The 25,596-nt window shown below is 44.5% G+C and overlaps 1 protein-coding gene across 5 annotated transcripts in view; it reads left to right on the top strand.

Annotated features, from left to right (window-relative positions):
- Positions 1-25,596, top strand: part of ANKS6 (ankyrin repeat and sterile alpha motif domain containing 6) — a 62,234-nt gene that overhangs the window by 22,741 nt on the left and 13,897 nt on the right. For 4 of the 5 annotated variants that reach the window (XM_036856380.1, XM_036856379.1, XM_036856377.1 and 1 more), the window contains exons 9-14: positions 606-809; positions 1,889-2,042; positions 4,140-4,309; positions 12,856-13,042; positions 17,982-18,049; positions 21,307-21,423. In XM_036856380.1, coding sequence (XP_036712275.1) covers positions 606-809; positions 1,889-2,042; positions 4,140-4,309; positions 12,856-13,042; positions 17,982-18,049; positions 21,307-21,423 — 900 coding nt within the window. The remainder of the gene's footprint in view (positions 1-605; positions 810-1,888; positions 2,043-4,139; positions 4,310-12,855; positions 13,043-17,981; positions 18,050-21,306; positions 21,424-25,596) is intronic. The other variant, XM_036856378.1, reaches the window with a different exon arrangement.

Genomic DNA, 25,596 nt, shown 5'->3' with positions numbered 1-25,596 from the left:
CTGGAGTAGGAAGGAGGTGGTGGGATGGGGGATGGGAGGGTTGGCTGGGTTCACAGAGAGCCAGCCTGGGCCTTCCAGTACCCTCATCCCCTTCTCCTGAAACCCCCAACTCTGGTCACACCAGTGTCCTTGCAATTCTGCACACTGGTCTTGCTACTCTTGCCTCCAGGCCTTTCCACATTCTCTTCCCTCGGTCTGCAGTGCCCTTTCCCCCAACCTCTCTGTTGTCCTTTGGGCTCAGCTCAAGTGCCCCCCCACCCACAAGATGCCCTCTCTACCTGCAGGGAGAGGTGGCCCCTCCCCTGTGCTGCCCCATCACAGCACACGTATCACCCCTTGGCTACCCCACGACTCTCCATACTCCCCGCCCCTGTTGTGTGTTTCTGCTGTGGACAGACGCAAGAGAACCTGGGAGTTGGAGCAGAGCAGATGTGGGAATTACTTGGTTGCTGGGAAGAGAGCTGAGGACATCATGTGGGTTTCTGGCTTGGGTGGAGGGGTAGGTAGTGCTGCCGTTCTCTGAGAAGCAGGGGAAACCTGGAGTCTTCCTCGCAGAGCCGGGAGCCCTCTTGGAGCTTGCCTAACGCACAGCCTGTCTTTTTCAGCTTCGGAATGGAGCCCCCTTCACCAGACTCCCAAGCGACAAGCTGAAGGCAGTCATCCCCCCTTTCTTACCTCCTTCCAGCTTTGAGCTGTGGAGCTCGGATCGGTCCCGGACATGTCACAACGGGAAGGCAGACCCTATGAAGACTGTGCGGTCCCAGAGAGCCAGCAGGGGGCAACCTGTGGGCGGCGGGAGCACAGACACCGTAAGTTGTCCAGCTGACATGCTTTACACATCACCACTCACTGACATTGTGATGTGTTGCAGGCAGAAGGGACCTGAGACCCACTAATCCAGGGGGGCTGAAGCTTTTTATTTTCTTTTAAATGAGTGATATTCTTTTGTCTAATGAAACCCTACCAAAGAACTTAATATGTAAGCAGATTAAAATGTTAGAGTGAATGGAGTGAAAATGGGAGCCCCTCTCCCTGGAACACAGGTTGAAGACCTGATCTAATCCACCCTTCCCTTTAGTAGATGAGGAAACAGCCCAGAGAAGGGAAATCAGTTGCTGAAGGTCACCCAGCCAAGTTGGGGCGGGGATGCTGGGACCAGAAATCAGGTTCTTGGCCTCTAATCAAGTTCCATACTACATTGCACAGGTCCAGGACCAAGCTCAACACTGGGAGGCAACTATGTGTGCTACTAGTATTTTCTTGCAACCAGAAAGTGTGACTTGTATCCTTTTGACCACAGTGGTTTCTGACTTGGTGGCCCTCAGTGTGTCTCTGTGATATACTGAGGTAGTCCCTCTCGTTGTGGGAGCTGATCTCCATATGTGTAGACTGTAGACAATGTAGATACAGTAAATGGGCAAACTGAGGACAGGGATTTAGGACCTGACCCTGCCGCTTTGTGTCGAGTGATTGGAGAACCTCAGGACCCCCGTCTCTGTCTGACCCCCATTGCTTGCTGCTGCCTCCCTGGACTGTCATAATACCAAATCACTAGTTGGAGACCAAGGGCCTGGTGGCTGGAGGTACTCAAAAATGGACAGAGTGGGTTTACGTTAGTCCACCACGTGGGAGCAGGTGGGTGACCTGTACGATGTCACAGGTGCTCAGCCTGAGTTAATGGTCGGTCAAGTTGTCAGCAGATAGATGTGAACTGCCATCCCTTGGGGGACTCCTAGCAGGATGAGCACTGGTGGGCAAGGACGTGCCAGTGGATGCAAGCACCGGCTGGGATGGGCCAGCTGAACTCCAGGTCCCTCACCACTGTGATCTGTGCATCGGAAGGAATGAACAGCAAACCCTAACTGTGATATCCACCTTGTTCTTGCAGACTCCCGTCAGGCCAGTTAAATTTCCGTCTCTCTCCAGAAGCCCAGCCTCTCCCGCCAATTCTGGAAACTTCAACCACTCACCTCATTCTTCTGGTGGCTCCAGTGGGGTAGGAGGCATGAACAGGCATGGTGGGGAGCTGCACAACCGTTCAGGTGGGTACCCAGGCAGGCCACTCTGGGGAGGTGGGAAGATCCCTTGGGGTTGAGGGTGTGAACTGGGGACAGTCCTAGAGACCACTGCATACAGCCTGTCTTTCTCGTTGATGTGCCTAAAGGATTTTTCAGTGAATTCACAATTCATAGTTTCTTCTATGCATTTTCTTAGAGCAGGGGAGGGGAAGAAATAGTCTATAATGCTTTATTTTCTTGGAAAATTTTACAAGAAACTAAGAGAAATACATGGTGTTTTTGTGGTATTTAAAATCCCTGAAGATTCAACCTTAGATATCTTCTCATCCTGACCCTTCAATGAACAGATGAGGAAACTGAAGCTCAGAGTGGGAGACAGATTTGCCCAGAGACACACAGCAGATTTGCCCAGAGACAATTAAGACTCAAAGCAGATTGCCCCACAGTTATTTTGGGCTTATTGGCATACTTTCTTTTTCTTAAATTTTAATTTTTTTCACATCATTACATTTGCTTACCATATTCTTTCAGCAAATATTGTTGACCACTTATTAGATGTGAGGGAATGTCTAGGCGATAGAGCAGTTAGCAATAAAAAATTCAAAGTCAGTTCTGTAGGAAGTTGTATTCTGGTATAAACAGATAATTTTTTTAAAATCTGATGATAGTAAATACTATTAAAAACAAAACAAAACACCAGAATATGGGAATAGGTAGTGAGGCTGGTTACAGGATATTTTCTAGTCCTCCCCGAGGGCATCCAGGATTAACCAAAGCCAGCTTTGCAGGAAGGCACCCAGCTTTATGCCATTACATAAGGAATGCATGCTTCTTATGGAAAAGCTTGAAAACCAGGTAAGAAAAAAAAAAAAAGGAAGTATAATCTCACCCACTAGGGATCATTGTTAACATTTTGGTGTATATCTTCGCAAAGTACTTTAATGCATATTTATGAAAGCGTAATAATAATTTATTAAGCACTTAGTGTGTGCCAGGCACAGTGCCCTTTAAATAGACTAGCTCCTTCAGTCCTCCAACAACCTGTGAGGTGTCCTCTCCACTTTACAGAGGAGGGAACTGGGGCTCAGGGGAGTTAAATAACTCGGCCAGGGTCACACAGCTGCGAAGTAGCAGAGCCAGGACCTGCACGCAGGCAGGCTGACTTCCCAGTATAGTCTGCTCTGTAACCTTTTTCCTCTTTGTACCCATTACCATGTTGTAAACACCTCTTTATGCCAATACACATGTAGCTACAGCATCTTTTAAATAACCAAACAGCCTTCCACTCATATGAGGTGTCAGTTTTAATTCACCAGTTCCCTCTTGTTGAACACCAAGGCTGTTCTAGATTTTTGCTCTTGTAGATCCCACTCTAAGCAATGGCTCCATAGCTCTGCACTTGCCTGCTTGCTTAGTGATTTGCTTAATGTAAGTGCCTTTGAATCAGGGTGGCGGGGTCAGTGGGTTTGCCTGTTTTTGAAGCTTTACACTTTGCCCTCCAGAATGGCTTTACAGCAGTGCCTGCCACCTAGTAAGTGCTCTATAAATGTTAGTTATCAGTGTTCTCCCTCTAGTGCCCTCCCGTGCTCTGGATATTATCACTTTCCCCTTTTCCTTCGTAATAATTCAAGGTTGCTGGTAGGTTTGGGGAAACAGGGAGAGGGAACTTGGCAATCAGGATTCAGTCAGGGAGGCTGACCCCCTGAGTATTATGGAGTGAGAAAGTTATTGACACGACTGTGGGAGTAGCTGGGGGTGTAGAGATCCAGAAGCGGGGGCTGGACGATGGCAGAGGAGCCCTGGCGTGGCAGCACGTGCAGCGGCTGGCAGGCACTGCAGCGGGGCTGCTGGGGGAGCCCAGGGCAGGGCGTGTTGTCTGTGCCCGCTGGCGGCTGACCGAACCGGCAGTGCCTCAGGGGAAAGTGAGGACAAACTGGCGCCTTGACGGCCGTCCACCTACCAGTTGTCATGCACAGTCCTCCTGTGGTTAGCCCTGACCCAGAGCCAGGGGCAGGGGTCTGGGAAACGGGGTTCCGGCTCAGCCAGGTCAGCACCTGATGTCCACCGCCCGCACTGCAGTGCCCTGGACCCAGGCAGTCATTCCTATTCCTGTTTCCTCAGGTGGCAGCATAGACAGTGTTCTGTCCCAGATCGCTGCCCAGAGGAAAAAAGCAGCCGGATTATCTGAGCAGAAGCCCAGCCATCGGTCAAGTCCTGTTGGGCCAGCGCCTGGCTCCAGCCCGTCTGAGCTCCTGGTCTCCTCTGCAGGCGGCAGTGTTCCTGGTGGCAAGGTGCTTGTTCTGTTTCCGTCTGCTCCTCTGACGCTCACAGGTCCTGTTCTAGCATGGTCCACGCCTGGGGAGCACAGGCAGTGCCACCGTCATGGCATAGGACTAAACCTCCCATCTGGCCGCACCTGGGCTTTCTGCGAAGGGTGGTTGCCGAGATCATACCCTGTGCCCTTGGCCTCCTGCACACGTGTGTTCACCTCTCGCCCGATCTCCAGGATCCCTCCAGGTGGGAGGGGCGCTGAGGTGCGGTGCGATGCCGGGGTGAGCACTAAGTTCTGCAGCCCTGTACTGGTCACCCAGCCTCACACGGCACGTGTTTTTGTTCATGGATTTAGAGCAAAAGGGTTCAGAGTGTGGGTTCAGGAGCAACTGCCTGGGTTCTAATCGCAGCCTCACACTTTAGCATTTAGAGTGGGGCTGGTACCTGGTACACCTGTGTAAGTGTCAGCTCTTACTGTTGACAGTCGTAGCAGTAGTATTTGTACTCCTTCCTTATGCATCCACTGTCCACATCTTTGGAGCATCTGCTCTGTGCCTGGCACTTCCAGCAGTGAGGATCCAGCAGTGAACCAGGGGTTTGGTGACCGTTCTCAGCGTGTCACTACGGACACAGCCGTCTCACACTGGCGTGGTAGGGTCTGTCGTGGAGAGGGGAGGACGCTGTGGGGCACGGCTGGGTTTCTGCCGAGGCTTGAGGGCGTCAGTGATGACATCTAGACAGGGCTCTGAAGGATGAAGTGCCAGATGAAAGGGGCAAGGGTGGGGCAAGGGAGAGACTGTCCCAGGGTGAGGGGACGGCACGTGCAGAGCGCCAGAGATGAGAGTGTGGTGTAGGAAAGGAGCTAAAGGAAGGTTGGTGGGCAGGACAGAGCCAGGGCCTCACCTCCCTGCTCTGGCACCTTTCCTCCATTAGTGCAGCCCCAGAGCATTCACCACGTTGGTAGCAAACTGTGGGATTTGCAATGCGTGGAAGACCCCACATGCCTCTGGGAGGGGAGGTCTTCCAGTGTCTTCAGAATCTGCCCCCTCCACCTCCTGAGTCCCTCCTCCTGGGCTGATTAATGGAGTGAGCCCCCAGAGTGTGGGTTCCTAGTCATGAGTGTGAACTGGCTCCTTTACCAGATGGCTCTCCAGGTGCCCCACAGTGGGGCAGTATAGCCCATTTCCTCCTCTGAGAGGACCCCAAGGCCAGGCACAACCCCACTCTTCATCTTATTTTCTAGATGTCTTAAGCTTTCTCCCTGAGAAAAGTTAGATCATCTGAAGGCCTCACCCTTGGACCTTTGCCCAGAAGTGCCTCCAGAGATTGATGTCTTAATGGATGTATGAGAAATAGTCTTTATTTTCTGCCCAACCACTGTTGGTTATACAACTCTTTTTGTTATTCAAAGTCCGTTATGCAGTTGGACCTGTGTAATTAGTTTCTTTACAATATAACTCCAGAAAAAATTTCTCTCTATACATTAGCATATTTTCTATTATGTTCAAAATTACTTGTGTAATAGGATTTATGTAATTAAGTTCCTTTTAGAATTCAGCTCTGCGGAAAAAAATGTCTCTACTGATACTTCGATACATTTTATTTCATCAGATAGTAAGAATTCTATAATTAGCATATTTCACTTTTTGCCTTTGCTGCTAGGAAACTCAGCTACTCATTAAGGTAAATCTGCTACTCTAGAATTTTGATATAGTTTTCCTCTTCTCTGTTGTCTAAAATTTTCTGTTTCTATTTTGACGGTCTTATTAGATGTGTTATATATTGTTAGCTTCCTTTAATTGGTGTTGGAAATAGGTAGGCATCTAAGTTATAAATTATATTAACTATTACCTCACTTGGATGCACCTGTCATATTTAATCTGTATACAAGTATGTTCTGATGAAAGGAAATTGTGTCTAAAGATGCATTCAGGAAACAGAAGACTGGGGAAATGATTCAGTTTAATGATCACCTGATATTCGTAACATAAGAATATGCTGTAATCCTGGGGAGCTATTTAAAAATTCAGATGACTGGGTTCCACACAGCATAACTGAATGAAACTCTTAGGGTAGGGTTAGGGGAATCTGTTTTTCTCCCCAGAGAGTGTTGCAGCCAGTCCGGCCCAAGTTCTTAGAAACCACTGCCCTAAACCAAAGGACACAGGAGTGGGCTTTTTGTCAAAGGCTCCAGCAGCAAAATGGAGACATGAAGTGCTTTTCAAAGACTCCTTTAGGAAGAATTAGAAATTAGTATTCAAAACATGAGCCTCCTGAATCTGGGTTTTGTACTTTGCTTAAAACAAGCACCCCTGTGATGGTGGGATATTTGTACGGCATGGCTTCTCACATGAAGTGTGCCTTAGGAGACACAGAATTGGGGGGGAAGTGGGATCAGAGTATGCGTCAACACTTCCCAGATCTCAGGAAGCCCAAAGGCCCACTGGGAATATCAGCTTTCCATTCCCACCCGAAAGCACAGTGGTTTAAAACAGAAAGCATTTCTTTTGCTTGCACATCTGTGGCTGGGCAGTTTAGTCTTGACTTAACTAGGCAGTTCTTCTGGTCTGAGGGAATCACTTGGATGTTTGGCTTTTGGCTGGGGTGACCAAAAAAACAGGGCCATGTATGTCCACAGCAAGCTTGGGTATGTTCTAATGGCACCAGTCAAAGGCATAAGTTGAAAACCAATCAAGTAACTAAGTCATCACACCCACTGCAGGAGACCACACAGAGTTACGTAGCAAAGGGTATTGATCCAGGGAGGGGTGGAGATGATGCCATTACATGATCAATCTGCCACACTGGGGATGAGAGGAATGGTTCAAATATTTCAGAGCATCCCAAATTTTATATTTATCTGCTCCCTCCCCAATAATGCTGCACACAAGGCCTAGAGTATTGTGTTTCTTTGCTCTTGGCTGGGATAGATCTGTTTCTTAGGGATATACCAATTATCTCCTGCTTAACCAGAAGCTTTATTATGGAATGTCTGTCTTTATAGAAAAAGCAGAAGGAAGAATTCATTAATAATATAGGCAGCTTATTGACAAAGTCTTTTAAAACCTAGGAAAGGGATTTCTTTTTCCACTCTGGGTTGTAGTTAGCTCGAAGGAGCATTAAAGGCCTAGCAGAAGGAAAGGTGTACCCATTTCCAGGCAGGAAAACTATTTGTCATGGTGTCTACTATTCTATATGAGATGTCCAATTTTTAGCATAAATTATAAGACGTACAAAAAGGCAAGAAACACCACACTCCCAAGAAATAAGGCAGTCATCAGAATCTGATGTAGATGTGAAACAGGTGTTGGAATTATGTGACAGGAAATTTAAAAGAACTACAATTAATATGTTAAAGTCTCCAGTGGAAAATTTGAACAGCATGCAAGATCCTATGAGTAACAATTTCAGCAGAGAAATGGAAACTATAAGAAACAATCAAATGGAAATGCTAGAAATAGAAAACATGTAACAGAGATGAGAAATGCCTGTGATGGGCTCCTCAGTAGACCTGACACAGCCAAGGAAAGAATCAGTGAACCTGAAGATAGGGCAATAGAAATTACCCAAACTGAAACACAAAGTAAAAAAGAAGTTAAAGCAAAAGAAAAAAAGCAGAGCACCCAGAAGCTGTGAGATAATGTCAAATACTCTCACATACAAGTAATTGGAACCCCTGAAGAAAGAGAGAGAATGGTGGTGCAGAAGGAATATATATGTATTTTTTAATGACCAAGAATTTCTCCCCAAATTAATGACAGATGCCAAACCATAGGTCCAGGAAGTTCAGAGAACACTAAATAGGATAAATACCAAAAAAAGAACACTTTGTCAGAGTAATTCACCATATTAACAGACTAAAGAATAAAATGCAGAAAAAGCACTTGGCAAAATTCAAACTCCATTCATGATCACAACTTTTGGCAAATTAAGAATTGAAAAGAAATTCCTGGACCTCATATAAGATACCTGTACTTAGCATCATACTTAATGGTGAAAGACTGAGTACTTTCCGCCTAAGATCAGGAATAAGGATGTTGTCTCTCACATCCAAGTCTCTCAACTTTGTACCGAAAACTATAGCTAGTGTAATAAGGTAAGAAACAAATAAAAGGTACACAGATTGGAAAGGAAGAAAGAAAACTATCTCTATTTTTAGATGATATGATTGTCTGCTTAGAAAACTCAAAAAAATCTACACAAAAGCTCCTAGGACTAAGAAGTGAGTTCAGCAGGGTCTCAGGATACGAGGTCAATATACAAAAGTCTCAATTGTATTTTTACACACTAGCGATGAACAATTAGAACGGTTAGACTTTTAAAATATGAAACTTAAAATATCATTTACAATACATTTGAAATGTATTATATGAAAATGTATTATGAGAATGAAATACTTAGGTATAAATCTAATAAAGTATATGCAGAATCTATAGGTTGAAAACCACAAGACATTGATAAATCAAATAAGCTTAGATAAATAGATATCAATTTTTTTGTAATTTGATCTATAGATTCAATGTAATCCCAATTAAAATCCCAGCTAGCTCTTTTTGTAGAGATCTAGAAAGTGATTCTGAAATTTATATTTAGATGCAAAGAAACTATAATAGGCAAAAGAATTATGAAAAAGAGAATCATACTACCTAGTTTCAAGACTTACTATAAAACTACAGAACGGTATTAGGGAAGGACAGACACATAGGTCAATGGAACAGAATAGAGAGGCCAAAGAATAGTCAACTGAATTTTTTTTTTACAAAAGTGCAAAGGCAATTCAACAAAGAAAGGGTAGTCTTTTCAACAAATAGTGCTGGAACAATTGAATATGCAAGAAAATGAACCTTCACATATTTCTCACAGCTAATTCAAAGATTAACTCAAAATGGATCATAGACTGAAATACAAAATGAAAAACTATAAAATTTCTAGGGGAAAGTCTGTGTGACTTTGGATTTGGCAAGGAAGTTTAAGATATAGTACCAAAAGCATGAGCCATAAAAGAAAAAAATGTTAAATTCAACTTTATGAAAATTCATATATTTTGTCTATAAGAGACAGCATTAAGGGAATGAAAAGACAAACCACAGACTAGACAAAATATTTGCGAATCATGTATCTGATAAAGGTCTTGTATCCAGAATAAAGAACTCTCAAAACTCAACAGTGAGAAAACAACCAATAAATTTAAAAATGGACAAAGTATCTGAATAGATAGTTCATGAAAGAAAATATGCAGATGGCACGTAAACATATGAAAAGATGTTCAACATCATTATTTAGGAAATGCTACTTAAAACCACAATGAGACAGCACTCTACACCTATTATTAGACTGCCTAAAATTAAAAAAAAAAAAAATTAAGATACAAGTGCTGTGAGAATGTGGAGCTACTGGAATTCTCATTCATTGCTGGTGGGAATGCAAAAATGATACAGCCGCCTTGAAAAAGTTTGTCAGTTTCTTATAAACCTAAACATACATATAGCATGTGACCTGGCTCTCTCACTCCTAGATATTTACCCAAATGAATTTTTTTAAAACTTCTGTTTATACAAAAATCAGTTTGTGAATGTTTACAGCAGTTTTTTCATAAACACCCCAAACTAGAAACATCTCATGACAGGTGAATGTGTAAACTAACTGTGGTAACATCCATGCCGTGGAATACTACTCAGCAATGGAAAAGAACACACTACTGACACATGCAGTGACTTAATGAATCTTAGAAGCATCATGCTGCGTCAGACAAAAAAGTGTACATATCGTTTGATTCCATTTATATGACAGTATACAAAAGGCAAAACTATAAGGATGGAAAACAGATCAGTTATTTCCATGGGTTGGGATGGGGGGAGGGGTGGACTAGAAAGGGACAGCACAAGGGAATATGGGGGATGATGGAACTGTTCCATATGGTACTCTGTTGGTGGATACACAACTCTACGTATTTATCAATACCTGTAGAATTGTACACAACAGTTATTTTTACTGTATGCAAATTTTAAAAAAATCAACCAGGACCTAAGGATGTACGCAGACTATGACAACAGATCTAGTTGTATTACAAGTGAATGACATAACTGCACTATAGGAGGTGGGAGAACACATGTAAATGGATATTGTAAGAGTAAAGTAAAGACAAAAAGAACTGTACAAAAGCATTGTACTCTAGTTGATTTTTTTTTAAATTGGGGTATAGTTGTTTTACAATGTTGTGTTAGTTTCTACTGTACAGCAAAGTGAAGTAGAGTTCCCTGTGCTATACAGCAGGTTCTCGTTAATTATCTATTTTATACACAGTAGTGTATATATGTTAATCCCAATCTCCCAATTCATCCTAGTTTTTTTTTTTTCTTGCAGTCATTATGGTCTAGCAGTTGTGAAGCTACTTTACATATATATACCTTTTGTGTACATATACCCTTTATATATATACTAGGGTTGAACAAATAAGTAAATATATTATAGATAATGAGCCCAGTTTTTAACTGTCAGAGATTGAGTCAAAGGGGAAATGCTAGAACTAATCCTGTGGGTATTGGATTGGAGTCAGAGGTATCAGTATGAATCAGTATGAATGTATGCATAAATATACATGTATACACAGATTGATAGACATAGGAATATACTTATTGTAGAGCTATGTGTGTATGCATGGGTTAGTAGACTTCATATATTTCCTTGCTCTGTTCACTGAGAGGACCTAGAAGCAGTGATATCCCAGTAGCCATGAGCAACCTATTATCCAGATTTTGGTTTCTAAATAGCACCCTCCAATAAAAGGGACCAGGGCATAACAGTAGTATTGGATTATAACCCAGAGAATAAATATCCACAAGCCCATGTTGATATGAATAAATAACTGAATAAATAAATCGGGGGAGAAGGAACAAGTCTTCTGTACAAAAGAATTCCAAGTAATAAGTGTGGAAGGAATAAGAGAAATAGCAAAACACCATTAGAACATCACAGTAGTAATTGGTCCAGAGAAGATGCACCAAAGAATGTTAAAATTAGCAGGCAAAACTTTTAAGAAAAAACAAAATATTTAGCTCAAAATGTCTCCCCAAATATTTATTGGTTATAAAGGGAAAAATAGTAACTTCACAATGGAGAAACCTGACAGACACCACCTTAACTAAGTCATCAAGGCTAGCATCAGTGATAAGGTACTGATACTTTGTATCTCCTGGTGTGGTGCATTGAGAATGGCACATCACCTCAGTGGTCATCAACCTCAAAATCCATAAGTAAATCTAATTATGAAAAAATAAGACACACCCAAATTGAGGGACAGTCTACAAATACCTGACCAGGACTCTTCAAAAGTGTCGAGGTCATGAAAGACAAGGCAAGACCAAGGAGTTTTCACAGATTGGAGGAGACAAAGGAGGCCTAACAAGTCAATGCAGCATGGATCCTGGACCAGAATAAGAATCAGTGTAACAACCAGTGATATTTGAGTACTGTCTGTAGTTTAGCTGATACTGTCCCAGTGTTAATTTCTTAGTTTCCGTAATTGTAAGTCTAAGAGTACTCACAAACATAGAAAACAAACTTACAATTACCAAAGGGGGGCAGGGAGGGACAAATTAGGAGTATGGGATTAACAGATACAAACTACTATACATAAAACAGATAAGTAACAAGGATTTACTGTATAGTCCCAGGAATTATACCCAATATCTTGTAATAACCTATAATGGAATATAAAGTGCAAAAAAACCCTACCCAAATCACTATGTTGTACACCTGAAACTAGCACAACATTGTAAATCAACTGTACTTCAATAAAATAAAGTATTTCAAACTAAGAAGGGCTTTTTGTGTGCAACACACACACAAAGGAAAAATAATAAGTGTTCTGTGGTGAAAGGTTAGAAGTGACTGGTTTAGATGAAGAAACATGAAGAGCAGAATGGGCATTCGTTTGTAATAAGCCACACTTCCATTTTAGAGCTGGTTAACTGAGAGGTTAGGGGACTCAGCCAAGGACACAATGTTGCAGCTGTAGGGGCAGGACTAGGACCCGGGTTTTCTGGCTCCTTATGTGCCACTTTTTCCATCCCATTCCCTGCCTCTCTGCTCCAGGGGAGGATATTCCTGTAACTGTTTTGATAATACTGTTTCTGCTTTGCATGTTTTCTTAAGTAGATGTCATAGTCCTGGTTAGATATCTTGTTGAGTCAAATATCCCCCGTGTTCCCTGTTGTGGGTGTCTGTTTGAATCATGTCTACCCTCCAGATGTTGGCTTATGTATTTGTCTTATTCTTTTTTTTTTGACTTCATAATCAAATTTATTAATACCCTCTGGAAATAAGAAAATATTACACATTTACACAATGAAGGATAAAGGCCTTTCTAAACTACAGACACACAGACATACAGAGACAGATAAAGAGGGCTTATAGCTTGGATTCTAAAATTTCAGTCACAGGTCAAGAGTAAATGCAGAAACCCCAAATCTCACCAGTCCTGGTACGAAGGAGTTGTTTTCCCTCCCAATGGGCAAAGGACTCAATTGATTTGGGCTCAAAATTGTATTTGTCTTATTCTTTTCAGCAGAAACTGGAGACGAGCAAAAGGCCTCCGTCTGGAACTTCCACTACCTCCAAAAGCACCTCCCCCACCCTCACGCCTTCACCTTCTCCCAAAGGGCATGCGGCCGAGTCCTCCGTGTCCTCCTCCTCATCCCACCGGCAGTCCAAGAGCAGTGGGGGCTCCAGCAGCGGCACCATCACTGATGAGGGTGAGTCCCCTGGGCCCTGAAAGCCCACCCTTTCCTCTTCACCATGGTAACCTAGCAGGTGCCCTTCTTTGCTATAGCTATCCTAGGTCAGGTGTTTTATCGTTTTTTCAGTCAAACAAAAACACCTGTCTTTCCCTTTCCCTGATTCTACCTTGTATTTTTGTTTTCACTGAGCTTACATACCTAAAAGGTGTATAGTAGTTTTTGAATGTAGGTGAGTTTTGTTTATATATACGAACAAACACCTGTAGAACTGCTTCTCCAACCCCAGTTATGTACCTTTCCCTGAACCTTGTACAAATCAGAATTCTGTCAGTTGCAAGGGATGAAATCTCTACTCAAACTGATTTAAGCAAAAACAATACCAGAAACGGATAATTTGTTGGCTCATATAATGGAAATATCTAGGGTGTGCTTCAGGCGTGTCTGGATCCAGGTGCTTAGGGAGTGTTTCTCTGCATGTCTCAGGTAAGCTCTCTTCAAGTGGTGGCAAGGATACCCCCAGCAGCTTCATGCTTACTTCTTCTTCCTACTGACTTAGCAACCCCAGCAGAAAGAGTGCTACCTTCTTAGTAGGTCCAGCAGAATCCCAGGGGTAAAGGTCACTGTCCTGTCTTGGCTGTATTTATAACAACTTGGGTTGTTTGCCTTGACTATCTCTGTGTCCCCAAGGGTAGAGTGTAGTCTGCCTTTGGAGCCAGGGTTGGGGTCAGGTCTATGTGGATTGGGAGCGGGAGAGAAGTAGCTCCTCAAAGGAAAATGGAAGTGGATGGAGGGCAAGCAAAAGCAGGAGGTGTAACCAGGAGAACGTTGGAACTTGCATGAGTGGGGATGATGAGGAAAGGAAGATGGACCGGACGGCCGGGCAGGAGTGGAGGCTGTGCAGTGAGGCCCCAGATAAAGATGTGAAGATATAAAAGATAAAGGAGAGAAGCTCATCCTTTAAAACTGCCCTCTGGTGGCTCCTGGGAGCAGGGATGCGGGAGGAGGGAGCAGGGCTTTGACGAGAGATGGGGCCCAGGCAGGTGCAAATCAAGGAGTATAAATCAGAGAGGGGAGGAAACTCTCATTGTGTGTGTGTGGTCCTCACAAGTGCATTTGTAGGCATCTTGCTGCAGCTACTGGGAGGGAGTGCAGAGCAGGTTCTGCCCAGCAAGTGATAAGTTGAAATCAACTGCACAGGCTATGGTCTGTACTGAGTTGATAAATGTACACTGCCATTGGCATCCGCTTTATTTGGCGCTGCTTTTATTGTTTTGTGATATCTAGTGCAATCATTTATAAAAGCTTCAGAGATTCACTAGCAACCCCATTCCTCCCTAACCGTGTTTTCTTTTTTTTATATAATGTTTTCTTCTTTTTCTTTTCTTTTTTTTTTTTTTTTTGTGGCATGTGGGATCTTAGTTCCCCAACCAGGGATTGAACCCAGGCCCTTGGCAGTGAGAGCATCAAGTCCTAACCACTGGACCACCAAGGAATTCCCCCTAACTGTGTTTTCTGTGTGGAGTCTTAATTTCCCTACCCATGAACTCTCCCGCCTCAGAGGCTTTCAGGAATCTAAATTCCTACAGGTTCAGTTTGGGATTTGTACCCCACCTTTTTCCAAAAAAGAGTTGAGACAGTGGATATCGGAATGTACTGTCTATGCCCACTTTGCTTCCCTCTCATTCATTATTTAAAAAAAGGTTTGCAAAGCCTAGTTGGGATAAAAACAGGAGGACCTGACAGCAAATTCTTTTTAGATTACCTTCTCTGGCTTAGAAAGCCTAGTTTTCCCTTCTGGGGTTCCTGGGTCCCGAGGCAGCCAGACCCTTGTCCTGCAGGCATTAAATTATCACAGACCAGAGCCTGCAACCTATCCCCAAATAGCCATTCTTTATGATATTTTTGTGGGAAATCTGTAGCCTCAGTCAAGGACTGCATGCAAGCCTTTGCCCTGCTCATCCTGCCACCTGTGTCCATCTGTTCATTCCTCCTGGAGGAAGTGGTGGGGCGGTGACGACGTGGCCTTCTCAGCCTCACATTCCTTCTATGAAGGTGACTAGGGCAGGCCCTGGGTGCTGTAACCTGTGCCAGTGTCAGCATAACTCATCATCAGGCTGGGGATTCAGATACATTCCACATAATAACATTAAATGATTGTAACGCAAGGTGGGATCAAACGTGTGTTATCAGCAAGGCATGAAGCACTATGGCGGGCTTCACTGAAGGGTGGCCCTCGTGCCGGGCCAGGAGGACTGAGAAGAGTGGGGGGCTGGGGGCCAGGAATGGTGGCCCAGAGCCGATTGTTACATTTGTAGGAAACAGTTGAGCTGGCAATTAAACACAGCTGTTTAAAGTCAAATTACAACAACAAAAATATGTGTTAAAAAAGAAGACAGGGACTTCCCCAGCGGTCCAGTGGTTAGGACTCCATGCTTCCAATGCAGGAGGTGTGGGTTCGATCCCTGGTCGGGGAATTAAGATCCCACATACTGCATTGTGCGGCCAAAAAGTTTTAAAAAATAAAAATAAAAATGCTTAAAAAAAAAGAAGACAAAAAAAAAGTCAAACTGCATGAACTTATAATTAAGCTGATTATGTTACATGTAAAGGTATGTGGCATTTAAAACAAAATATATTATTTACTAATTTTTAGTGTGTTTTACTAATACCTGTTCTCTTAAGGTTCTTTATGTCTCTTTTATCTACGTGGTGGGAATACTGTGTATTGATGTGTTACTGCTGTGCATCTTTCCCAATTCCACTTCCAGGAACATGATGTTGGTAGGTTGAAATTGACCACAATGGGGCATTTACACCATGGAAATCAGCAAATACCCACTAGGGCTTGATTTAATGTTTTATAGAGCATCTGGATGTCATCTAGACAGTGACAGAGAGAGTGTTAATTATACAGGTTAAACTTTAACTGTTTAACCTGTTATATTGAGAATAACATTAAAAATTGAGAAAATATTCTTCAAGGTTTTGAAAACCATTATCTGATTCAGCAAAGTTGCTCACATGAAGTTCCAACGTATGTCTTCATTGTTTCATTTCATCTCGCATGTTCACGTAAACGGAAGCATTAGTGAGCCTTCATGTAGGAGCTACACTCATTGGCTATGTCTTCAAGAGTAAGGCAAAAATCAATGAAGGCATTCAGTGAGACGCCAGAAATGCAGTGAAGGCATTGGCTATATGGAATTTATAATACAGAGTATTGTGTAATTTATTATTATATGTAAATTGTGCACACACATCCTTAAATCAGTAAAATCATGTACTTATATACGTGCGTACATTCCCCCTCCCAGAAATCCAGTTGTTAAACATTTACCAGCACACAGATGTGGAAAGAGACTCGTGGAGGGAATGACGGGAGCAAAGCATGATAGGCGTCATGAACCTATAATAGATTATGTGTGGGTTGGGACTCGTTTCATCTCATACATCCTACCTCGTTAGCACCTATTCTGTGAAGCCTGTCCGGCCCCTTAGGCTGGTCAGCTGTCCTCTCTGTCCCCAGATCCCCTTATTCATGCCCTTCACCATATACTCGTCACCAGTGGGAGAAGTGGCAGAGCAGTGTGTGTAGCAGAAGCCTGGTAGCTAAACCACTGTGTTTGAAGCCCCGCTGTACCATGGACTAGTGGTGTGACCTCACCCGAGATATGGTACCCAGCTTTCTGTGCCTTCCTCATCTGTAAATGGGGACAGTAAGAGGGTCTACCTCATGGGGTTGTTAAGAGCAGATGCATCATCCATACAGGGTGCCTGACAGTGAGCACTGTGCATCAGCTGTCATCCTCTTCATTATATCTTCCCAGCTACACTGAGTTCCTTCACAGCATGGACGTTTCCATCCTTGCATTCCCAGCACATAGTAGGCACAGTAGTAATCACTGTTGAATGATGAATGAGTGAATAAAAGGACCTCTGACCTCCTAACCTCCAGCCCACTCTTTTGTAAGCTGCCCCCGCTGCCCCAGGACCTTTGCACTTGCTGTTCTCACTGCCTGGATGCTGCCTGGTGCTCTTTGCCTTGATATCTGCACAGCTCACTCCTTCATTTACTGCTCAAATATCTCCTTCTGAGAGGCCTTCCCTGACCACCCTCTATAAAACAACATTCTCACATCCCCTGTCAACCTCCCCCAGCCTGCTCTGTTCTTCCTCATTGCCTTGAGCCTGACAGCCTGCTTATGGTCTGCTTTGGTCCCTATTGAGTCCCCAGCGCCTAGTCTGATAAATCCTTATCAAATGTGTGAATGAATGTTTCTTAAAGCCCCCCCAGATGCTGCTTTTGTCTCCTTCTTTATCTTCCCTGCTCTGATAACTTGATACTCAAAATCTTCTGTTTTCCCCTGGTCTGTGCCCATCTGGCTCTGCTGTTCCATTCAGACACGCCCTTCCTTCAGGAAGCTCACAGCCTCCGAACGCTTGAGGCAAACCTTGACTCTGGTCTGAAGCCCACCTACCTGTTCTCTCCAGTTCTTTCTCTGTCTAGCTGAGGACTGCTGGCATTAGTGTTTACTGCAGCTGTAGCTAACAACAGTCAAGAAATCATAATTAAAAATTGTTCTGGGACAGACGGGAGGGTTTTAGTCCCAGCAGCTAGAACTCCAAGAACTTGATGCTGCCGCCATTGGAGAGTCAGCCATTGGAGCCTGGCCATGAACTGCCCCCCCCCCCCATCTTCTGTCTTCATAGCCCAATCTGGGGTTTTGGCAAATGCTGAGAGCCTGCCCTAAGGGAAGAGTATGGTCAACAGGTGGCTCGGGACCCACCTTCAGCTTCATCCCCAGGAACGCAGCTTAGATCTGCTTTCTGTGTTGGGGTTTCTGGTAGAATTTCGAAATAAGATTACCACTATTTTATGAAAGTTTGAAGATCACTCTTGATACATTTTACCAAATGCTAAAATATCTTATTTTACATTCTTTCCCTCTTGAAGATGAACTGACTGGAATCCTTAGGAAATTATCACTTGAGAAATATCAGCCCATTTTTGAGGAGCAAGAGGTAAGGATGTTGTTTTTTTTTTAAAGGTGTAGGCTTATTTATTTATTTATTTTTGGTTGTGTTGGGTCTTCATTTCTGTGGGAGGGCTTTCTCTAGTTGCGGCAAGTGGGGGCCACTCTTCATCGCAGTGCGCAGGCCTCTCACTATCGCGGCCTCTCTTGTCGCGGAGCACAGGCTCCAGACGCTCAGGCTCAGTAGTTTGTGGCTCACGGGCCTAGTTGCTCCGCGGCATGTGGGATCTTCCCAGACCTGGGCTCGAACCCGTGTCCCCTGCATTGGCAGACAGATTCTCAACTACTGCGCCACCAGGGAAGCCCAGGATGTTGTTTTTGAATGTCAGTTTATATCTTACCATAAAACCGTTGTCTAAATATGGAGGTTGTCATCCTGTAAGCCTAGATTGATCTTTTTCACTGAGGTAGCTGAGGAAATAGAATTCTTGTTCAGCACATTTGGTTCAGTTCATAACAGTGAAATCCTGGGGACCTTATGGCTTGTTTTATTATAATAGAATTTTATAATTTTGAGCTCTGCTCTCTCTAGTAAAGTTTGTTTCTGTCCTTTTAGTTGAAGGGGATTGCCTGGCAGGTTCTTAGGTTTAAAGCAGGTAAAAAAGCAAATCCTAATGAATCTGTGTTCAGTATCTGGATGTAAAGCGTCTGTGTTAGTCTAAGAGAGTTCCTATTTGCTTTAAAGCCCTCACAATCACATTTTTAAAAATTACTGTTCTGCAGTTTGGCAGTTTCTCAAAATGTTTAGCAGAGTTACCTTAGGACCCAGAAATCCCTCTCCCAGGTATATACCCAAGATAACTGAAAGCATGTGTTCACACAGAGTGTTCATAGCAGCACTATTCATAGTAGCCATAAAGTGGAAACGACCCAAATGCCCATCAGTTGATGAATGGATAAATAAGACGTGTTATCTCTATACCATGGAATGTAGCTAGGCCATGAAAAAGAAGGAAATGCTGATACACACTACAACATGGATGAGCCTTGAAAACACTGTGCTAAGTGAAAGAAGTTAGTCACAAAAGGCCACATATGGTATGACTCCATTTATATACAGTGTCCAGAATAGGCAAATCTATAGAGACAGACAGTAGATTAGTGGTTGCCAGGGAATGTGGGGAGGATAGAATGGGAGTGATTGCTAATGAGTATGGGTTTTCTTTTTGGGGTGATGAAAATGTTCTAAAATTAAGTGTGGTGACGGTTGCATAACTGTGTACTAAAAATCTTTGAATTGCACACTTTAAATGGGTGAATTGTATGGTAGGTGAATTACGTCTCAATAAGATGTTAAAATTTTTACTGTTGGCCAAATAAAATTCCTCAGTGGGCCCATTAGCCACCAGGGTGTAATCACTGGCTTAGAACATTCTGGTGCCCAGTTTAGTACATGACAACTGTCATAGTTATTGTAGCAATCACGAGAGTCACTCATTGTCCCCAACAAGCTTGAGACGCAGTTGAGGAGTTTGTATTTTTTTTTTTTTTGGGTAATACACAGTATATTGGCATTCAAAGTAAATACAACAGATCATGTTTAAATTTAGAAGGGTCTGCCTCAGAATAAAAGCCAAAAGCCAATATAAAAAAAGGCATTGTGGTTGTGAAGAAAATCCAGTCTCTATAAAAATAACTCAAGCTAAATTATGGCAAGAGAAATGTTCCTCACTGGGCAGATGAACTCAACCTAGTCAGTTTGATTTATTTAACATTTTCTCTATTATTTGAGAAGGGAGAATTATTTGGTCATTAGACTCTTATCTAATTCATAAATTCCAAAATCTGAGGAGTTTGTATTTTTGTTCAAGAAACAGTAAGGGGTGCTGTGGCTTTCTTCCTTGGTTTGCTTTTCTGCCCTATCCAGTCTGTCCTTCCTGCCTCCTTGATGTCTTAAATTTCAGTGGCGACTTTTCTCATCGTCAAAAAAATCTTTACTGTTTGCTGATGGCTGCCTGCTTTTATTTTATGCGTTCCGTGCTTTCTGAGGAGCTGGGCGTGGGGTCTCTGCCACAGGTCTGGGATGGTGGGGGAGGGGAGTATCCAGCAGGGCCGGGGCCACGTGGTTTCCGTCAAAATCATGTCACCTCTTCCTTCAGCCCGTTAGCGCCTTGTGATCTGTAAAGTCCCCGAGGGATTCAGGGAGCTTATTGTTATCAGAGGGGCCCTCTCTGCATCTCAGGGAGAGCTTGATGTTGGATAAGGGAGCAGACCCTTCCCCACTAACTCAAACCAGGTTCAAGATTTTTTTTTAAATCCAGGAAAGTAAAGTGACTATTAAAAGAGATAAAGACAGGGAAGAAATTTCTCCTGGAGCTGAGGCCTAGGCAGGGGTGACAGAAATGTTAGAATTTCTCTGGTAAAAACCAAGGATTGAACAGCTTTGAGATGCCCTTTTTTTTCTGGTAAAAACCAATGGCCCTTCTTTCCTTTATTGCTTCTGCTTGTTTATTTTCTCACTCTGTCTTTCCACAGTCTGCATCTCTCTTGTCCTTGGGGGGGGGGGGAAACATGGTGAGTACTGCCATATACTCATATTTTCTGTGCAGTATCCGATACTGTTAAAAGTGCAGCAACATTGGAATTAACTTTCTAATAGCAAGACTTGGATTTTTTACCACTCTAGTCACCCAGATTACTGTCTCAGAGACTTCCCTTACTTGTTTCGTTTTCAGAGTCTTTCCAGAATGCACCTCTCCTGAAAATCCCAGGCCTAGAGCTGAGGAGAGTTCGGGGTTTTTTTTGTGTTTTTTTTGTTTTTGTTTGTTTGTTTGTTTGTTATTTTATTTATTTTTGGCTGCGTTGGGTCTTCGTTTCTGCACGCGGGCTTTCTCTAGTTGCAGCGAGCAGGGGCTACTCTTCGTTGTAGTGCGTGGGCTTCTCATTGTGGTGGCTTTTCTTGTTGCAGAGCACGAGCTCTAGGCATGCGGGCTCAGTAGTTGTGGCACACGGGCTTAGTTGCTCCGTGGCATGTGGGATCTTCCCAGACCAGGGATCGAACCCGTGTCCCCTGCATTGGCAGGCGGACTCTTAACCACTGTGCCACTAGGGAAGTCCTGAGGGTTCGTTTTTAATGATGTTTTCAAATAAACTTTCAGCATAAAGCCAGGAATTGGAAGTAGTAAATCATAATTAATTCACTACTAATAAGCACTAATAGCTCATTATCATGATAGTCCTGTTGTGGTTGGGAAAAAGAGGTGTGGCACCGAGCAGATAGTAGCAAATCCCCCTTTCTCTTCCCAGGTGGATATGGAAGCATTCCTCACGCTCACCGATGGTGACTTGAAGGAGCTGGGTATTAAGACAGATGGATCCAGGCAGCAGATTTTGGCAGCGATTTCTGAACTGAACGCAGGCAAGGTATTGTTCTCAATCTTTTTTTTTTTTTTTTCCTGTTTCCAACAGCTGAGAGCTTCACTAGGATCCTCGGCCCCAGTGTTCCAGGGACCTTCATGGTCTGATTTCATCTCTCCCCAACACCTGGCGGAGGCCAGCCCTGCTCATACACCTCTCAAGGCCGAGGGGTCACTACCTTTGAGTATGCCTGTTCCTTTTCGAGATCTCTCTTCCCATAAGCTGGTTTCTCCTTAGATTTGGCTAAAACATTCCCTCTGGTCATCTCACCCCACCGGGCTGGGTTTTGCCCTCCGGAGCACAGTGGAAGTTGATTAAGACAGGCCCCAGAGTCAGGCCGACCTGGCTTTGAATCCCAGCTCCTCCACTTCCAGTGACCCTGGGCAAGTCACACCCTTCTCGAGCCTCGCTTTCTTGTCTGTAGGGTGGGGGTGATGGGCTGGCTGCCGGGACTGAGATGCCCAGCAGAGCGCCTGGCACGCAGAGATCTGTCAGTCAGTGTTGTTGTTGGCATGCTGCATTTTTGTCTAATGTTCAACTTCTGTTTCACCAGCTTTAGAGCTAAAGATTAGCAATGCCCCCACCCACCCATCCACCCACCCAAAGGCACATATGCGAAAAACAAACAAGCAAACAGAACACAGGAGAAGCGAGGCACCACTCACTCTGCAGACAGTTGTACAGTCGCTCTTGGGCTATTCACATTCCTTTGCCTTCTGCCTTTTTCCCTAACGTGGGCTGGATTTTTTTTTGGTCTCTTATTCAAGCAACAACGTATAAATACTTGCATACCTGTTGCTCTTTCACACTTTGCCTAACAGCTCCCCACTTGTTGGACAATAGTGACGGGTAAAATCTGGGATTTGACCGTCGTAAATAGTACCAGAATGGACATCTCTGCCTTTTTGCTTTTTCTTCTGTTGTTTTGTTCTTCAGGCTGTGTTCCACAATACAAGGTTATGTTAGAGATCGTGACCGTTTTATGGTTCTTTCTATACATTGCCAGGTAGGCACAGAAATATTGAACAGACCTGTAGTGACAATCTCAAGTAAATATCCACGTAACATTTTATCATTCACAGATCACTGTGCATACCTTTCCTCAGTTAATCCGGGAGGCCAGTACCCTCACACTCTCCTCATGCAGCCCAGGAGCAGAGTCGGGGGCGGGGAGGGGGTCTTCCTCACTGGTTCCTGCAGCATCACACTGTGTGGAAGCAGCTCCTCCAGCCCTGCAGCCTCGCCGGGTTGGAGGCTGGTTTTCTTGCCATCGTGGTCATCACTGTTTTGCCTGTGTGTAGGCTGTGAGGTCGTCCTTCAAAGTGATGTAGTCGGCATTGCTTCAGGTGTCTGCAAGCCTAAGCATTTTCCTGCAGGTCTTTGCTGTGTTTTCTTTCTCCTCTGCAAGTGGCCTGTTCCTAAACACTGCTCACCTGTCCTGCGACCCTTGCTGCCTCATTTTACAGATAGGGAAGCAGAGGCTCCAAGAGGGGCAGTGAGCCCCGACTCGGAGACCAGCACCGTTTCTGCCCTGCCCTTAGACCTGAGCAGCAGAAGGTGGGCAGGTCTCGGCTGCTAGGAAGGGTTCACCTAGGGAACGGAAGCCTCAGAGTGGCTTACCGCAGGTGGATCACCTGAAGCCAGCACTAAAGTCTTCAGAGCATTGATTTATTCATGAGAAATCTCCCTTTAACTGTCTGCCATGTCCCAGGCACCGTGTGGGTGTTGAGCACTGAATATCACTCAGTGCCCAGCATTGCTCTGAGCACGTCACATCTAGTCATTCGTGTAACCCTCACGAAAGCCACTGAGGTTGTTTCCAGTTTACAGATGAGGGAACTGAAGCACAGAGAGATCAGGGAACTTGCCTAAGATCACACAGTCAGTAAGTGGCAGAGGCAGGATTAGAACCCAGAGTTTGTGTCCTGGCCTCTCTGCTGTCCTGCCTCGGTATAATCCACAGGCATAGGACAGGCAAATTGTGTTGTGAGAGCTCCTGACTTAGAGTGGGGACTGGTAAGGCAAGGGCCTGGAAGACGTCCCCGAGGAAGGGCAGGAGGGCTGCGATGTGAAGGAAGGCAGGAACCACCTGACAAAGGGGTAGAAGAAGAGTGCAGACCAGGCAGAGGGCAGCACATGTGCAAAGGCCCTGCAGTGAGATGTGTGGTGCATTTAAAGAACTAAAGGAGTGGCTGGAGCATGGAGAGAAAGATGCCTGGTGTGAGGGGAGGCCAGAGGGGACAGATTAAGGCTCCCAGGGTGGTTGAGGGTGACCCAGTCAAGTGTGCAAGGGCTTTGGGGAGGGGACTCAGTGAGTGATGGTAAGGAGGCTCTGGCTCAGAAGTTAGGACCCTTCCTCCTCCTGGCTTCCAAGGGCCAGATGTGTGAGCCAAGGGGAGGAAGGAGGTGAGGAAAGCCAAGCCTAGGCCAGTCGAGAAGGAAGGACAGAAAAGGTTCTAGATGTAGGGCCAGTGAGGACCTCAGAGGGCATGGGGAGACAGGAGCTGGGTGTCCCTGGAGCCTGGCCTGGGGCTTGGTAGATGGTAACTGCTAATGCTTCTGCAACCTCCCCTCTGCCCTCTGTGTTTATGGCCTCCTTGGTCCAGAATCATAAAAAGAAGACAGACTGGGTTGGTTTGCAAATCTTAGGAAACTTAACTGTCATCATCAGAGTGGATGATGTGACATCTCAAGCCCACTCCAAAGGAGGACATTTGTCTTAAAGTCTGTACAGACTAGAACATTTTTTTTTTTAAGTTTTCTCTCAAATTCATTGCCCCCTTCTCCTTGTTTCTGTAACAGCTTGTATCCCATACTAAACGGGGCCCCATCAAGAGGAGCAGAAGCAACAGCCGCTGGTGGCTGTCATAGTTCGGTCTGCATAACAAAATACCTTACACCAGGTGGCTTGTAAATGGAAATTTAGTTCTCAAAGTATGGAGGCTGGAAGTCTAAGATCAGGGTGCCAGCGTGGTTGAGTTTGGTGAGGGTCCTCTTCCAAGTTGCACACTGCCACCTTCTCATGTGTCCCCATGTGACCCATAACAGAGAGAAGCAAATCTCTCTTATCTCTTCTTATAGGGGCACCGATGATGTCATGGGAGCCTGACCCTCATGAGCTCACCTAATCCTAATCACCTCTCAAAGGCCCCACCCCCTAATACCATCACATTGATGGCTTAGGGTTTCAACAGAGGACACAAACATTCAACCCAATACAGTGGTCTTCCTTGGGGGCCCCAGCTGATCATCTCCCAACTGAAAGATCCAGGTGCATCCAACATGCCACGCCACCCATGTCCTCCCCACAGGTAGCATCCACCCTGCAAAGTCAGGCGAACCCACGTGGAGATAGGTGCAAGGGGAAGGGGCCGAGCTGAACTAATCGCTGGAGGATGGCCCTATTATTCAAGGGTCAGTAGTGCCAAAGTCCTGTGGAAATGAGGACTGTGTGTCAAGTGCATCTTAGAGCAAAGGTATGATTGGGAGACCTTGAATATCACAAAAGCAAGTGTATCTTCCCTACTCTAGGTTACCATTGCAAGTCTGTGCTGGTTCTTAGAAAGAGCAAAGAACTTCTCAGACCGAGTGTGGCTTCCAATAGCTCTTTGGACGCCTGGGGCCTCGGCTCTTCTGGGCTGGACCCGCCTGACCCCGACTCCTGTCTCCTTCTTGATTGCTCTAGGGCAGGAGCTTCTCCTAATGTTCATCCTTTTTCTTTTGAAACTCAACCTTGGCCAAAAGAGTACCCATTGTGGCTCAAATGCTCTGTACACATTTGAAAACTCAGGACACATGGGAGAGGAGAAGCCCAGCTTTCCTTGTCCCCTCAACCCCATGTCTTTCTAGCTGTGGTCCACAGCATGCTGGAGGGTTGTAGAATCAATTGAGTAGTTCATGAGTAGCATTTTAACAAGCAAAATAGAACAGAGTAGAAAATATCAACATTCTTTACAGGTAAGAAGGCTAAAGCTTGTTTCAGTTGTATGGATTTACATGTAACAGGGTTGTGATATAAAATATATTTCATACACAATCAAAAAAGTTTGAACATTTTAGCCAAAAAAATTTTTTAATAGATCTTTATTAGAGTATAATTGCTTCACAATACTCTGTTAGTTTCTATTGTACAACAAAGCAAATCAGCCATATGCATACACATGTCCCCATATCCCCTCC

This window comes from Balaenoptera musculus, chromosome 6 (assembly GCF_009873245.2).
Source record: "Balaenoptera musculus isolate JJ_BM4_2016_0621 chromosome 6, mBalMus1.pri.v3, whole genome shotgun sequence".
NCBI lineage: Eukaryota > Metazoa > Chordata > Mammalia > Artiodactyla > Balaenopteridae > Balaenoptera > Balaenoptera musculus.
Note: the sequence above shows the minus strand (reverse complement) of the source record. Positions and strands in the feature narration are given on the sequence as shown.